General features: G+C 33.1%; 1 protein-coding gene across 1 annotated transcript; it reads left to right on the forward strand.

The window, feature by feature from the left end:
• The first annotated feature begins 2,044 nt into the window (after nucleotides 1-2,044).
• Nucleotides 2,045-2,989, forward strand: LOC100921748 (olfactory receptor 2AG1-like). Its single transcript, XM_003758971.1, has one exon. The coding sequence runs from the start codon at nucleotides 2,045-2,047 to the stop codon at nucleotides 2,987-2,989; it is 945 nt and encodes a 314-aa protein (XP_003759019.1).
• Nucleotides 2,990-17,886: the final 14,897 nt, after the last annotated feature.

Below are 17,886 nucleotides of genomic sequence, written 5' to 3' on the forward strand. Positions count from 1 at the left end.
AAAAAAGAAATATGTATATTGTATATGTATGGTTATGCTTATGTGTGTATGTTTACTAGACATATTTTTATTTATCAGCTTATTTATTTTTCTCTTCCTATCTAGCATCTTCCTTAAGAGGTCCTTCAATGATGATTTCAATTGTAATATTTGAATGACTTAGTTCTTCACATCTGTTGTTAGAATAATAATTGCCATTATTATTAGTTCTACTCATTTCACTCTTCATTATTTCATACAAGTCTTTTTAAGTTTTTCTAAAAAAATAAAAAAGATTGTTCATCATCACAGCATTGGTCTATCACAGTCATATACCACAACTTGTTTAGCTTTTTTGTTTTTTGTTTTTTGATGGGCATCCCCTGTAGTTCTTTCTAGTTCTTTGTCACCAGAGATAATATATTTTAGAATGTATAGTTTCTTTTCCTTTCCCCCTGTTTACTTAGGAAATAGACATAATAGTGGTACTATACTCAGTTTTATATATCTTTGGGGATAATTCCATAGTTAGATCAGTTCACAGTTCCACCAAAGTGAATTTGTGTCCCAATTTTCCCACATTTCTGTCAACATTTTCCATTTTTCACTTTTATCATTTTAGTCAATCTTATATGTATAAGATGATATCTAAAATTTTTTAATTTGCATTTATCTAATCAATATTGTTTTAGAGCACTTTTATGTAACTACACATAGCTTTGATTTCTTCATAAAAAACTGTATTCATATTCTTTAACTATTGCTCAATTGGAGAATGGCTATTATTCTTATAAATTCAACCAATTTTTTTTCTATATAAATATCTATATATTTGAAATATGAGACCTCTATTTGATAAACTTCCTATAAAAATTTTCTCCCAATTTTCTGGTTTTAGGTAGTTGCTTTTTATTTTTTTACAAAATAATCCATTTATACCTATTTCTTCAATTGTTTTTAATAGAAATGAGTGTTGCATTTTGTCAAATAGCCTTTTAAATATATATTGATATAATTATATGGTTTTTGTTATTAATACAATTAATTGTATTAATAGTTTTCTTTATGTCAAACTATTCTTGTACTTTTGTTATATACTCCACTGATCACAATATATAATCTCCGTGACTTATTGTAAAATCCTAGCTAGTATCTTGTTTAGGATTTTTATTCCATATTGATGAGTGAAATTGGTCAATAATACTCTTTCTATGTTTTTGCTCTTTTTGATTTAGTTTTCAGCACTTTGTCTTAAAAAAGGAATTTGGTAGAACTCCTGCTTTTCCTATTATTTCAAATAATTTATTTAATATTGAAATTAGTTGATCTTTAAAAATTTGGTAGAGTTCATTTGTAAATCTCTCTTGTCCTGATGCTTTTTTCCTAAGTAATTCTTTTATGACATGCTCAATTTCATTTCCTATAATAAGTATATGTATATATGCGATTTCTTCATCCATTAATTTAGGCAATTTATATTTTATAAGCATTCTTCTGTTTTGCTTAAACTACTAAATTTACTGTCATATACTTGGGCAAAATAATTCACAATAATGGCTTTGATTTCATCTTTATTAGTAGCATATTCATGTTTTTCATTTTTGGTATTAATCATTTGGTTTTCTTCTCTTTTTTATTATATCAACCAATGGTTTATCGATATTTTTTTTTCATAAAACACTTCCTAGTTTTATGTTTTAATTCAGTGATTTTCTTATGTTCAATTTTATTATCTCATGTCTATTTTGGGGGAATTTCTAATATGGTGTTTAATTGAGAAATTTCTATTTAAAATTTATGCCAATTTTATATCCATTATGAGGCAATTAGTATATTTTAAAGCCAGCAATTCCTTTCTCAAAAAGAAAGAAAAACAATTGAAAGGTTATTTCAGTGTCATCTCTGAGACTGGTGCCTGGGTATATAGGGAATTCTCAACTCATTGACTCTAAAATAAGAAATTTTCAATGTATTCTGCTTTCAGAGACTTAGAAAATTCCCAAGTCATTTGGATGCATACTTATTGAGCATCTTTCTGGTTACAGGAAATTGAGAAATCTGTGGAATGGAACTTTGTAACATCACCTCAATAAATAGTTTCTTCCTGGTTGGAATTCTCCAGGATAGCAAGTTCCCTGAACTTGTCTGTGCTGCCATCATATTCCTGTATCTGGTGGCCATAACTAGTAATGGTCTTCTGCTCCTGTTGATTGCTATAGACAATAGACTTCATATGCCCATGTACTTCTTGCTCAGCCAGCTCTCCCTTATGGACCTGCTATTTACAACAGTTGTTGCCCCCAAGACAATTGTAGATTACTTATGTGGACAAAACACTATTTCTTTTATAGGCTGTGGGCTTCAGATGTTTCTGGCCCTGACACTTGGGGGTGCAGAAGACATTCTATTGGCTTTCATGGCATATGACCGCTATGTAGCCATTCATCACCCTTTGAACTATATGGTCTTAATGAGACCAAAAATCTGTTGGTCCATGGTGGCTATATCTTGGCTCTTGGCATCTCTAAGTGCCCTTGGGTATACTATTTATACTATGAATTTCCCTTACTGTAGAAATCAAGAGATTCACCACCTTCTCTGTGAAATCCTTCCATTACTAAAGCTTGCATGTGCTGACACTTCGCAGTATGAATTTATGGTATACACAATGGGTGTGACCTTCCTTCTTATCCCCCTCTCTGCTATCCTTGCCTCCTATATCTTAGTATTGAATTCTGTGTTTCACATGCCCTCAGCACAGGGTAGACAAAAAGCTCTCTTTACCTGTTCATCCCACCTGACAGTGGTTGGGATGTACTATGGAGCTGCCATGTTCATGTATGTCCTGCCCAGTACCTACCATAATCCTTGGCAGGACAATATCCTTTCTGTGTTCTATACCATTGTAACTCCAGCCCTGAATCCCTTAATCTATAGCTTGAGGAACAAGGATGTGCTAGGGGCCCTGAAGAAGGTTATAGGGAAAGAACCCTCAGAGCCAAAATGGTAGCATCTTTATAAGAACATTTTCTTTTTTAGCACTCCCTGTTAGTCTATGCATTTTCCTTCCTGTTTCTACCACTCTGAGATGCTTAGTGTTATATATCTTAAATGCTTTATAAACCCACAATCTGAGTTCATTCCTTTATTTTTTACCAGTCTAGATTTTGTTCCTAGAGGGCACATGGATTTAGTTCTTATACCTAGATTTTATATGACATTATTAAATTTCTCTTTTTAGTCCAACAGCACTGAGTTCCACACATGAAATTGTGTATGTTCTTTTCTTTTTATAAACTGACAACAATTTAACCCAAATAAAAGTAATTTTTCTGTGTAATATATAAGGAATCTCTAGGAGGATGGTGCCAATGTGGTGGAGTAAAAGCATTAGCCAAACTCTCCCCCTAACTGCTCCAAAATCCTTTAAATAATGATTCTAAATAAATTTTAGAGCATCAGAACACCCCAAAAGACAGAGTAAAACATTTTCCAGCTGAAGACAATTTAGAAGCTCAGCAAAAAGGTCAGTGACATGGGGGTAAGAATCCATCATGCAGTGTGGGTGCAGAGCATGGTGATGCAGTTCCAGCCCCAGTCCCAACCTGGCATGGGCCAACCTTGGAATCAGCAGCAGTACTGGTGGCTTCCAAACATCTCAGTCCAGAAATATCAAAAGTTAGCAAAAAAAAAAAGTCTGTAGAACCAGAGTAGGACCCTATACTGCAATCCCGGGGCAAACCCAGCTTTGGCCTCATCCTGGCCTGACCCCAGTGTCAGGGAGGCCAGACCTCCTCTGAAGTAGGAGCAGTTCTGGAGGTTTCTGGACCTCTCAGCCCAGGGACACCAGGAAGGACTCTGAAGGTCAGTGGAGAGGGCATGTGGCAATGAGGTGGAAGTCTGGTATGGGTTCTAGCACAGTCCCAGCCAGTGGAGCCCCAGGCCCAGCCAGCACACTAGATCTTACAACTACAGTGGGGCCGAGAGACACCAACAGCTCCAGAGCAGAAAAGAGGGCTTGTGGTCAGATTCCTAGAAGAATTTCTGAAAACAGCTGAACAAATCCTCTAAAGTTTGGGACAGTGCATCCTCAACTCTGAAAAATGAGCTCTTCATTAACAATTAAAAGCAGCAGAGAACAAAAAAAATGTTTCTTACCATTGAAAGTTATTATTGTGACAAGGAAGATTAAAACACACTCAGAAGATGATGACAAAGTCTCTAAGCCTCTAAGAAAAATAAGAATTAGACTCAGGCCATGGAAGATATCAAAAGGGATTTTGAAAATCAAGTAAGAGAAAATTAGAGAAAGAATTTAAAGAGCTGCAAAAGGAAATACAAAAAGCTGATGAGGAGAAGAATGACTTAAAAACATAATTGGCCAATTGAGAAAGGAGGTACAAAAGCTCACTGAGGAAAATAATTCCTTAATAAATAGAATTGAGCAAATAAAAACTAATGACTACGGGAAATCAAGATATGATAAAGCAAAAACAAAAATATGAAAAAGATAGAAAACTGTGAAACATTTCATTGGGAAAACAACTAACCTGGAAAATAGATACAGGAGAGATAATTTTAAATTTATTGGCCTACCTGAAAATCATGATCAAAAAAAGAGCTTGGACATCATGTTTCAAGAAATGATCAAGGAAAACTGAACTGATATTCAGGAACCAGAGAAAAAAATAGAAATTGAAAGAATCCACCTATCATGTCCTGAAAGACATCTCCAAATAAAAACTCCTAGGAATGGTATAGCCAAATTCCAGAACTCCCATATTAAGGAGAAAATATTGCAAGCATCCAGAAAGAAATAATTCAAGAATATTGGAGCCACAGTCAGGATAACAAAAGATTTATCAACTTCTACATTAAAGAACAGGAGGTCTTGGAATATATTTCAGAAGCAAGGGAATTAGAATTGCAACCAAGAATCACTGACCCATCAACAATGAGTATAATACTTCAAAGGAAAAGGTAATCATTCAATGAAACAGAACATTTTCAAGTATTCATGATAAAAAGAGGAGAACTGAATGGAAAATTTGATTTTCAAATACAGACTCTGGAGAAGTATAAGGAGGTAATCAAGAAAGTGATATCATAAGGGACTTAAAAAGGTGTCAATTTTCAGATGAAGAAATTGGAATCATTTCTAGATATATGAAAAGGTGCTCTCAATCACTATTCATCAGAGAAATGCAAATCAAGAAAACTCTGAGGTATCACTACACACCTCTCAGATTGGCTAAGATGACAAAAAAAGATAATGATGAATGTTGGAGGGGATATGGGAAAACTAGGATACTAATACATTATTGGTGGAGTTGTGAACTGATTCAACCATTGTGGAGAGCAATTTGGGATTATGCCTAAAGGGCTATCAAACTGTGCATTCCCTTTGATCCAACAGTGTTTCTGCTGGACTTGTGTACACCAAAGCGATAATAAAGGAGAGAAAGGGAACCACATGTGCAAAAATGTGTGTGGCAGGCCCTTTTTGTAGTGGCAAGAAACTGGAAACTGAGTAGATGCCCATCAGTTGGACAATGACTAAATAAGTTATGGTATATGAATGTTATAGAATATTATTATTCTATAAGAACCAATCAACAGGATGATTTTGGAGAGGCCCGGAGAGACTTACATTAACTGAACCTAAGTGAAATGAGCAGAACCAGAAGATCATTGTACATGGCAACAATGATCAGTTCTGATGGACACAACTCTTCAACAATGAGATGATTGAAGCCTGTTTAAGTGGTCTTGTGATGAAGAGAGTCATATACACCCATAGAGAGGACTGTAGGAACTGAGTGTGGATCACAATATAGCATTTTCATTCTTTTGTGTTGTTTGCTTGCATTTTGTTTTCTTTCTCGTTTTTTTTTCTTTTTTAATCTGATTTTTCTTGTGCAGCAAGATAATTGTAGAAATATGCATAGAAGAATTGCACATGTTTAACACATATTGGATTACTTGCCATCTAGGGGAATGGGTGGGAAAATTTAGAACATGAGCTTTGTAAAGGTCAATGTTGAAAAATTATCCATACATATGTTTTGAAAATAAAAATCTAATAAAATAAAAAGGTTGATTCCTACATGGAAGGTTGATATTTGTAACTCATTAGAATGTTCTCATTGTTATGGCAGTTAGAAGGAGTACATATAGACAGAAGGCATGGGTGTGAGTTAAATATGAATAGATACTATCTTTTTTTAATAATGATGAAATTAAGGGGTAAGAGAAAATTGTACTGGGAGAAAGGGAAAGAAATAAGTGGAATGGTAAAAAATTATTTGCCATTAAAAAAAAAGACAAGAAAAAGCTTTTACAATGGAGAGGAAGAGGGTGAGTGAATCTTACTCTCATTAGAATTGGCTCAAGTAGGAAATAGCATACATACTCAATAAGGGTATAGAAATCTATCTTACCATGCAGGAAAATAGGAGAGGAACAGGATATGGAAAAGGGGAGTAATAAAAGAGGGCATATTAGGGGAGGGAATGGTTGGTAGCAAAAAGAGTTTTAAAAAGGGACAAGGTAAAAAGACAAAGAGAATAAATGGGGGGAAATACAATTTATTATATATGTATAAATTATTCTATATGTACTTCTATTTATCACTTTCTTCTCTAGATGCAGATGTCTGTCTTCACATGTCCTTTATAGCTAATGTGGGTGTTTATAGTAATCAAAATAATTATTATTTGCTCAAAATCATTTTGGAAACAGTATTGTTTACTGTATATAATATTCTCTTAGTTTTACTCATTTCCCTTTTCATTATTTCACAATTCTCCATTATTTTCTAAAATCATTGAATACATCCTTTCTTACAGCACAGTGGTATCCCATCAAAATCAAGTACCACAATTTGTTCAGATGTTCCCCAATTGACAGGCATTCCTACAATTTCTTAGCCTCTGACAGCAGAAAGAAAGCATCTGTAAACATTTTAGAACATGTAGATTCTTTTCCTTTTTCCCTAATGTCTTTAAAATAGACCAACTATTAGTATTGCAAGGCCAAAGATTATAGGTAATTTAATAATTCTTTGGCCATAATTCAAGATTACTCTCCAAAATGACTGGATCAATTCATAGTTCCACCAGAAATGAATTAGTGTCCTAATTTTTCCACATCTATTTCAAACACTTGTCATTTTCCCCTTTTATCATTTTGTCTAATCTGGTAGAAGTAAAATGATATCTCAAAATTGTTTTAATTTCCATTTCTCTAATGAATAATGATTTAGATCATTTTTGTATGAGTATAAATTATTTTGATTTCTTCATCAGAAAACTGCCTGTTCATATTCTTTAACCATTTCTTATTGGGGAATGAATGATATTCTTATAAATGTGACAATTTTTATATATTTTCTGCTGTCCTGATGTTGGGTGTTTTATATGTAAAAAAATCTTTTTAATTTAATATAATCAAAATTATCCTAATGTTGGTTTCTGTCTCTTGTTTATTTGTAAATTATTTGCCTATACATAAGTCTGATAAGTTATATATTCTGTATTCTTCTAATTTTTTTTCTAAATTCTCTTTATATTTTGGTCATGTATCCATTTGATTTTTCTTGGTAAATTGTATAAAATATTGGTTTTTGTCCAGTTTCTGTCACACTGCATTACAGTTTTTCTAACAATTTTTACCAAATAATAAATTCTTAATCTCCAAATCTTAAGTCTTTACACTTGCCAAATAGAAGATTATTATGCTTATTTGCTGCTATAAATTGTATGTCCCATTGATCTATCTTCCTATTTCTCAGCCAGTAACAGATGATTTTCATAATTATTGTCTTATAATGCAGTTTAAGATCTGGTGCTGCTAAACCTCCTTGCTTTACATTTTCATTCGTTGTTTCCCTTAAAATTCTTGACTTTTTGTTTTTCCAAATGAACTTTGTTGTATTTTTTTCCTAATTCACATTTAAATTTATGTTTACTATTTGTAAATTTCATACTATCTTATTTTTTTCTGAGCTTCTTTTTTCATCTATCCCTGTTTTTCCCTTACCTTCTTTTTCTTTACTTTGACTACCCCTCTAGAAATTCTTCCCTTATCTATTCATCCCATCCTTTTAATATTAATCTATATATCCTTCTAAAAGTCCTTTCCCCATTTTATCCCCCAGTTTTTTCACCCCCCAGAAATTCAGAAACCTCTTCTGATGTACAGATTGTTTCTTCTTCAACCATGATGATGAGAGTTAGGCTCCAATATTACCAGCTCTCCATCCTAATCTACTTCCTCTGTATTAGTTCTTTATTTTAAGCCCTGTTTTCATAATTTCATTTTTATCCTTTTCCTAGCCTATTTTACTTTTTAGAATCACTTAATCATACAATTCAGCCTAAAGTTTTTTTTCAAAGTACCCTAGTAATAATAATAGTTTTAAGAATACTGTAACTATACCAATCAGACTCTCAAAAAAACTATTTTAATGACCTAGAAAAATAACAACAAAATTCATATGGAAAAACAAAAGGTCAAGAATTTCAAGGGAATTAATGAAAAAAAAATCAAATGAAGGTGGCTTAGCTGTACCAGATCTAAAATTATATTATAGAGCAGCAGTTACCAAAACCATTTGGTATTGGCTAAGGAATAGATTAGTTGATCAGTGGAATAGGTTAGGTTCAAGGGATAAAACAATCAACAAATATAGCAGCCTAGTCTTTGACAAACCCAAAGACCCCAGCTTTTGGGATAAGAACTTGCTATTTGATAAAAATTGCTGGGAAAATTGGAAACTAATATGGCAGAAACTAGGCATTGATCCACACTTAACACCGTACACCAAGATAAGGTCAAAATGGGTTCATGACCTAGGCATAAAGAAGGAAATTATTAATAAATTAGAGGAACACAGGATAGTTTACCTCTCAGACCTGTGGAAGGGGAAGGTCTTTATGACCAAAGCAGAACTAGAGATCATTACTGATCACAAAATAGAAAATTTCGATTATACCAAACTGAAAAGTTTTTGTACAAACAAAACTAATGCAGACAAGATTAGAAGGGAAGCAATAAACTGGGAAAATATTTTTACAGTCAAAGGTTCTGATAAAGGCCTCATTTCCAAAATATATAGAGGATTAACTCTAATTTATAAAACATCAAGCCATTCTCCAATTGAAAAATGGTCAAAGGATATGAACAGACAATTCTCAGATGAAGAAATTGAAACTATTTCTAGTCATATGAAAAGATGCTCCAAGTCATTATTAATCAGAGAAATGCAAATTAAGACAACTCTAAGATACCACTACACACCTGTCAGATTGGCTAAGATGACAGGAAAAATTAATGATGATTGTTGGAGGGGATGTGGGAAAACTGGGACATTGATGCATTGTTGGTGGAGTTGTGAACGAATCCAACCATTTTGGAGAGTAGTTTGGAACTATGCTCAAAAAGTTATCAAACTGTGCATACCCTTTGATCCAGCAGTGTTACTATTGGGCTTATATCCCAAAGAGATTATAAAGAAGGGAAAGGGACTTGTATGTGCACGAATGTTTGTGCCAGCCCTTTTTGTAGTGGCTAGAAACTGGAAACTGAATGGATGTCCATCAGTTGGAGAATGGCTGAATAAATTGTGGTATATGAATACTATGGAATATTACTGTTCTGTAAGAAATGACCAACAGGATGATTTCAGAAAGGCCTGGAGAGACTTACACAAACTGATGCTGAGTGAAATGAGCAGAACCAGGATCTCATTATATACTTCAACAACAATATTATATGATGACCAGTTCTGATGGACCTGGCCATCCTCAGCAACGAGATCAACCAAATCATTTCCAATGGAGCAGTAATGAACTGAACCAGCTACGCCCAGAGAAAGAACTCTGGGAGATGACTAAAAACCATTACATTGAATTCCCAATCCCTATATCTATGCCCACCTGCATTTTTGATTTCCTTCACAAGCTAATTGTACAATATTTCAAAGTCTGATTCTTTTTGTACAGCAAAATAACGTTTTGGTCATGTGTACTTATTGTGTATCTAATTTATATTTTAATGTATTTAACATCTACTGGTCATCCTGCCATCTAGGGGAGAGGGTGGGGGGTAAGAGGTGAAAAATTGGAACAAGAGGTTTGGCAATTGTTAGCGCTGTAAAGTTATCCATGCATATAACCTGTAAATAAAAGGCTATTAAATAAAAAAAAAATAAAGTTAAAATTATGCTTCAAGGTCAAAAATAAAAAAATAAAGAAGATTCTCTTTAAAAAAAAAAGAAGAAGAATACTGTAACTACTACTAATAAAACTAATAATCACTAATATTGATAACATTTTCATATAGTACAAATAAATATTTTTATCTTAATCAGTGTCTTAAAATTATTCATTATTTTCTAATATTTCTTCTGGATCTTTCATATCAAATTTTCCATTGAGTTTAGATCTTTTTGCTCCAAACATCTGAAAGTCTTTTAATTAATCAGATATCCATTTTTTTCATTCAGGATTATAATCAATTTTTGTGGATGTTATTCTTTGATGCAACCCCAGCTCCTTTGCTTCTTTTAGTTTAGAAGCTATTATGTCTTGTGGAATCCTAAATGGTTTTCCACAGAACCTAATTTCTTTTTTTATTGATTGAAATATTTTCTCTTTAACTTGGGAATTTTGAAACTTGGCTCATGACATTCCTGTAATTTTTCTTCCTATTAAGTGATGACTGATAGGTTTTTTTTTTCTATTTTTTTTTCCTGAGGAAATTAGGGTTAAGTGACTTGCCCAGGGTCACACAGCTAGGAAGTGTCAAAGTGTCTGAGACCAGATTTGAACTCAGGTCCTCCTGAATCCAGGGCTGGTGCTCTATCCACTGGGCCATCTAGCTGCCCCTAGGTTTTTTTTTTTTTAATTTCTACTTTACTTTCTAGAATTTAAGGAAATTTTTTCTTAATAATATCTTGTAATATTGTATTCAGATTCTTTTTTTTTTAACACAACTTTCAGGTAGTCTGACAATTCTCATACTGTCTCTCTCAAATCTGTTCTCCAAATTAATGATTTTTCAAATTGGATTTTTCACATTCTTTTATAATGCTATTGTTGGAATCTTTACAAAGTGTTAAGACATTGGAGTTGATTTGATCTTAGAAAGAGATATTTTGGGCCAGAACTTGAAACAAAGTACTAAGTGGAACTGATAGAAACAATGCTTGTGTTCACACCTTTAGAGAGCTCATAAGTATCTAAGTACTCAGTGGAGTTCACATGTTTGGGAGATTTCAGAGAGCATGCTGGGAGATATCCCACAATCCCACTCTTGGAAAAGTAGCATAAATAGAGCACTCTGGGAGATACAGAAAGGTACTCGCCTCAGTTGGAGATTGAGAAGCCACGAATCGGAGTTGAGCTGGACACAGAAGAAAACAGAGGCAGAAGCCAAGGACAAAGCTGCAAGAGCTCAAGCAGAGAGATAGGTTTCTGAACTAACCGGGCTAATTTGGAAGGAGAAATAAACATTTGCATTTTTACCAGCTGGCTGTGATATTGGAGTAATTATTTATTTCAACTGAGACTAAGGCTGCCTCCAAGGAAAACCACCACATGCTATTTAATTCCTCTTGCCCAATGCTAGTTTTCTGAGGTATTTTCTTCCTTAAAATTTTGTAAATCCTTTTCTAATTGGTTAAATTTCCCTTCATTATTTTCTTAGATTGCTTTTATTCTATTTTTTCTTGTTCTCTCTTTGATTTTTGATTTCACTTTTTATTTTCTTTCTTATGATTTTGTATCTCTTCTTACAACTAGTTAACTTTCTTTTCGTAATGGTCTTGAATAACTTTTCATTTTCCCCCTAATTTTCCTTCATTCTCTTTAATTTAATTTAATTTAATTTTTATTTTATTTTTTAAATAACTTTTTAAGTTTTTCCAAGATTTCTTTTGGGACCTATGACCATTTAACATTATTTTTTATGGTAGGAGTTGCTCTTTTACCTCACTATCTTCCTCTGAATATTAGCCCTGATCTTCTTTTTATACTAAAGTACTATAAATGGTCAGGTTCTTGTTTCTTTGCTTACACATTTTTATTTGTTTATTGAATGGTTTTAACTGGTATTGAACTGGTTTGAACCAGTTTGGGCTTTTTTGAACTGGTTTAAACTTTTGGTTTTCACCACATTTGATTAACCTACTCTAAGCTATAATAATAAGCTAATAGTCTGACCTATTTAAACTGGTCTAATCTAGTTTTGACTGGTTTGAACTGGTTTTGATGAATTTGAAATGTTTTTTTTAAACTGGGTTTTATTGCTTTTAGGATTACTACAGAGAAAATTTGATCAATGTGGTTTCTAATTTTTTTTTTTTGGCTGAGGCAATTGGGGTGAAGTGACTTGCCCAGAATCACATAGCTAGGAAGTATTAAGTGTCTGAGACCAGATTTGAACTCAGGTCCTCCTAACTTCAGGGCTGATTCTCTATCCACTGCACCACCTCGTTGCTCCATGGTATTTAAATTTTTAAACATATTGTTCTTAAAAAACTTTCCTTTACACCATTTTGGTCATTTTCAGAGGCCATTATCAAGTATTTTTTCAGTATCAAGATCTTAAGAAAAAAAGGGAACAGTTCCACTAGGTAGTGTGATTCCCACCCTGACTCTTCTGTGAATAGTCTGTCCCTGTCCTATAGCCATGGAATATCTTGTAACTTCAAATTACATTGCAATAACTCCATTTACAATAAGCTGCTGAGTTTATAGTTCCATTCCTTTAATGTCTTCAAGATAGCAACAAGGCAAGAGAAGACAATGGAGAAGGGAGAATTCCAGAGGGGAAAAATAAGTGTTTCAAATATAATACATTATCTCACTTCTTGATGAATTTGAAGTCCCTTCAAAATTTACAAGTTATACTTGAACAAAATCAAAATGTAATTATGCACACAAGTGTACATCATAGATAACATTATAAATATAAAGAAAGTTAGAATATTTATCACATTATGTGTTTTAAAAGAGGGTTTTTTTAATGAAAGGAGACTATCTATGACAACATTATGTGTTTTAAAAGAGGGGTTTCTTGATGAAGGGGTAAAGACACTTTAAAGTTTACTAGAAAAATGATCTAATAATGAAAAAAACCTAATCCACCAATGCTGATCAGCATCTGTTCCACAATTTCTAATGTTGAGGAGGAAGAGGAAGAGACACTAAGAAATTATATGACTTACTTAAGGTCACTCAGTTAATATGTATTAGAAAGTGTCCAGAATCCAGTTTTTCTGACTCCAAAATCTATATTGTTTCCACTATTCCAGGTTTACTTTTCTGTTAAGGTTTAGTATATTAAGAGATGAGCAAAAACAAACCCATATTCAGAGAGAGAAGCAAAAAGAGGTAAAAGTCAAGGCAAAGATCATGGATCAATCTGTAAAGCTAGCAAAAAAATGTGAGTTTAAGATGAATAAAGTTAACATATGTATTTTAAATAAACTTCACTCAATTCTATGGTGCACATATTTGGATAGAAATCCTTAGGACACCAGAGATGCTCTCTTTCTTAACAGGTAAGGGAATCAGAGGAATCAGGTCAAGAAATGTCTCCTTTGGGACTCATTAAAGACTCTGACCCTGGAACAGAAGGTCCATGATGATGTCAGATCAGGTAATGAAAGAATTCCTTCTACACTGAGATTAAGCCAGAGATCCAATCTGCAGAGGATGCATCTGATGGGACACAGAGCTGACTCTCCCAGGAACATGACTCTTACTGGTTTTATTCTTCTTAGAAGACAATAAAACCTAACTATTGAAAGATCTTACTTTAGCACTCTTCTTCCATTTCTTCTACTACTCTTTCCACTCTATATCACTTTTCTCTCAAATCTTGGAAAATTTTGAGCTCCTGGAGCTAGAGATTTCAGTTTGCTTCCCATTGCCTCGCCCAGGAAAAACTGATTCAGGGAGAATTAGGTAAAATAAGTAGCTTCTTCCCTTTTCTCACCCATGGGAGAAAAAAAAGGCAGTGAATGAATACAACTTTAGTATGAATCCTGAGCTGTGAACATACCTGTCCAATTAAAACAGCAGAGAAGCCAAACATTACTAAAAATAGATGCACTATGAATCATCTCATTGCAGGAATTGCATCCTACATTGATCATTAGTAGAAATCATAATTTTCTCCCCACAGGTTTCCACTGGATTATTTCAGACTTTCTGTTAACCATAGAAGAACCATAGAGTTGAAGACTGATCCATTCCATACAGGTAAGTGAGATACTATATGTTCTGCCTCAAAGGATCAAACAGAATCTGAATCTGCATTTGCTTTAGGGAGAGGAAATGGTGGGGGGGGACAGGGACGGGCTGGAAAGGATAGAACGAAAATAGGACCTAAAATACTCTGTTTCAAATAAGGGGAAGAATGATAATTACCATAGAATCCTTGTAAGGAAAAAAATCACTAACACCTGAGTACCTTATCTTTTTTCTTTTATACACAATTTTTTTTCCATTGAGACATAGTCCTAGTTAATGAAGACAAAACTAAGGATCAGTGATGGGCATTAATTGGCCCAGTGTCACTCAGGGAGTTACATTCAAAGCTGATGCTAGAACCCATATCTTTTTAGAGTGCCTTAATTTTTGAGAGTGTTTCCTGCTATAATCAGCCCCTTGAACTGAATTTAACCATGGTCCAGCAAAACCACTCCTCCCATATCTTCCCATGACAGACAGACTGGAATAGCTAATAATTTTTATTTTTTGAAAGCAGTTTCTCCAATTCAATTCTCACTCATGCCACTACTTCAAAAGAATTTACTCAGGTCTCTACTAGCTCTTCATCATCTTCATCAAAGAGATATCTATGGCATTATCTTCTTCTATCTCACAATTTACATTAGATATTCAATTCCTTGTGATTATACTTTGACCTAAGAGAAGCCTGTTGTCTTTGGGCAATAGCTAAGTCCAATTTTGGCCAGTAAACTGTTAATATAGCCACAGGGAGAAAAAAAGATGGGGCAAGAAGGTAATGAAATGTTTTTCAATTTTTATTTTTTCAAACTTTTTGCTAAATATTACCTCAAATTGGGTGATACCCCAGGAGGCATCAGGTTTCTGTCATTAGATTCTACTTGGGTTTTCCTGATGTAGAGGTCACAATTAGCCCAGTATTGATATTGGTTGTTTGCTATATTGGGTAGAGTGTAAATACAAAAATCTTTAATGGCTTTTGAATTACGTGTAGAATTTCTTTTCTTCTCCAGCACAAATTTTATAATAGAGTAGTCACTCTTCCCTCAAATTCCTATCATTTTTACTGGAGCAATCACTTCCTCATCATTACTCAAAATCAGGGCCAGCAAAGTCCATCAATTGTCTTTTCCTTGTTGATTCATCTGTAGTTTAAAGAATAAAAAGTTCCATTTAATCAAAGCTAAAATTTTCAACTGCTCAAACACCAAAGCAATGTCCAGGTTATATGAGTTCCCTATCACTCTACCACCATACTGCTATCTCATGTTTGTAAACTGATTCTCAAATTTTTTGTGTAAATTATTCCTTCTGTCTAGCTTATTTGAATTATATTCCAACAATCATGTCAGCTCTGATTCTCTATCACTATCATCCAAATGTTCTAGACTATGTTCCCCCCTTGCAGCTTCTAGGATATTACATAAGTTCATATGTATATAACTTCTTAATATGCAATGCTAATTCCCTGCCTCTTTTAACTTTTATGAATATGGTACTCTTCTAGAAGTTACTCATCATAAATATTTAATTCATTTAATCTCAATTTAATTTCAATCTACAAGGTCAAATTTTCTTTATGAGTTAGTAATATTTGACCCTCTCATCCTTCTTTGGGCTTAGAATATATACATATTTTATAGGCTCTTTATCTTATTGTTGGATTACTTATTTGATTTCTCCTGAGAAATATACTTATTAATAAATTGGACTTAAAAGCTTTTTATATCAACTAGATTAGTAGCTCCATGCATACATTTTCCTCTTGTACCTGTCATTTTCAGTCTAAAGTCTATTAGTTCCAACTAAGTGATTCTTCTTTATGAAATGGTCTATTCTCAAACTTCCTAGTACATATTAGATCCTAGCTTTCCTTTTTCAGATGTTTTCTTGCTCTCCTTAAAGTAATATTCTTTTCTTTTCTTATCCTACTATCACTTTCCAATGACTCTCCCCTCACCAAGTAGAATTTCCTTAGTAACTGATTACACACACACACACACACACACACACACACACACACACACACAAAAGAAACAACAGCATTACCTTTATCACTAAATATATATTCATTATGTACTGATAATTCACCCCTCTGTGCTGAAAAACATAAGATATGGTTCATAATCTTCTGAATTCTAAGTTCACTGCTATTCTTTCAAAAAATACTTTGTCATAACTAAGAATTGAAAATAGAGAAACATTCCACTAGCACTTTCACCTTCTCTTTCAGAATGGAGTCCTATTATGGACTGGCAGTAAAGCAAAATTACCATAATCCCAGAAAGTAACTGCAAAATTATGCTATCACAGTTCTTTAAAATTGGAGGGTTAAATTTCTTGGGGAAAGGTTGTGACTAAATATTGTGAAAAATTATCTGTTTGCCCTACATATACATTGATCTGTGGGATTATTGGGGGAGGGTTGGCTCTTGAATAATATTTAATTTATCAAGGTAAGCCTTATAACTTTCCTTTCAATGGAATAATACTTTTGACGATTAATTAATATAATTCCTTCCTCCATATTTGTATAATATGCAGGAATCAAAGATACATTCCAAAAGCAAGTTGTTTATATTAGATACAGATATGTCTTTGCGTTTCTATTATAATGATTCTATACCATAAATCTATACACAGAAGGATACCTGCTTAGGCACAGGTGTCATCGATGGACACTCCACCTTGAAGTTTGTATATGAAGAAGATTTAATGAAGCTCAATGGTTTCTTTGTTTTCCAGAAATTCAGAAACATTTTTTTTCCTGTCAACACAGCTTTACTTCATAAGGTAGCTGATCAACTAATTGTCAAGAAATGTTTGAATCTATGGTTCTATCCAGTAAAGATTAATGGACTTTTCTGTCTCTCCCCTTCAGTCCAGTCTTCTTCAATTGATCTAGCTATATTTTCTTGACCATCAGTCAAGGGAACTTTGCATAATGAAATTGGCTATCCAAAGAAACAGATATATGTAATATAAATAATCAAATAAACAGTATTTAGTAATATTGCAATGCAAAATTAAACAAAGGTTTTAATTTATGAGGCAACTGTAGATTGCTTCTCTCTCATCTAATCCCTAAGAAGTTTCCCCATGAACCTCAGACATAGGATCAATCTAGATAAAGGAGTACTAGTACGTGTATAGTTTGAATTTGTTTAACTTCTGTTTTATGGAAAAATAATGCCCACTCAATATTGAACTCTTCAATAGTAGATTCCAAGGTATTTTATTGTTCTGCAAACTCTTTCAAAACCAACAGCAGCAATTACAAAATGTGCTGTGCATCACTGGAGTAATTTTGTAACTATATTACGTGCTTACATTAACTATAATAATTTTACCCAAAAAAATTAAAATTAAAATTTATGCTATATAATTATATTCACATATTAAAGTAATTCATTCTTCCGAAAATGTTAAAACTTTATACAATTTAAAAATTGTATTTATAAAATTACAAATATTTTATATAATCATTTTGTAAAAATTTAAAGCAATTTAGCAAAACCTCACATTCATACTTCTATCTGAAAAACTTCATATTAAATTTATTTTATAAATTTTATTCAATACATACAATATCTTTAGTTAAATAATTACTTGAAAAATGTTTAAAGTTGTGGTTTGGAACCAATTT

The sequence above is a fragment of the Sarcophilus harrisii genome, chromosome 2, assembly GCF_902635505.1.
Source record: "Sarcophilus harrisii chromosome 2, mSarHar1.11, whole genome shotgun sequence".
NCBI lineage: Eukaryota > Metazoa > Chordata > Mammalia > Dasyuromorphia > Dasyuridae > Sarcophilus > Sarcophilus harrisii.

Excerpts from the sequence above, each read along its gene's own strand:
- LOC100921748 (XM_003758971.1), top strand. The coding sequence starts at position 2,045 with ATGGAACTTTGTAACATCACCTCAATAAATAGTTTCTTCCTGGTTGGA.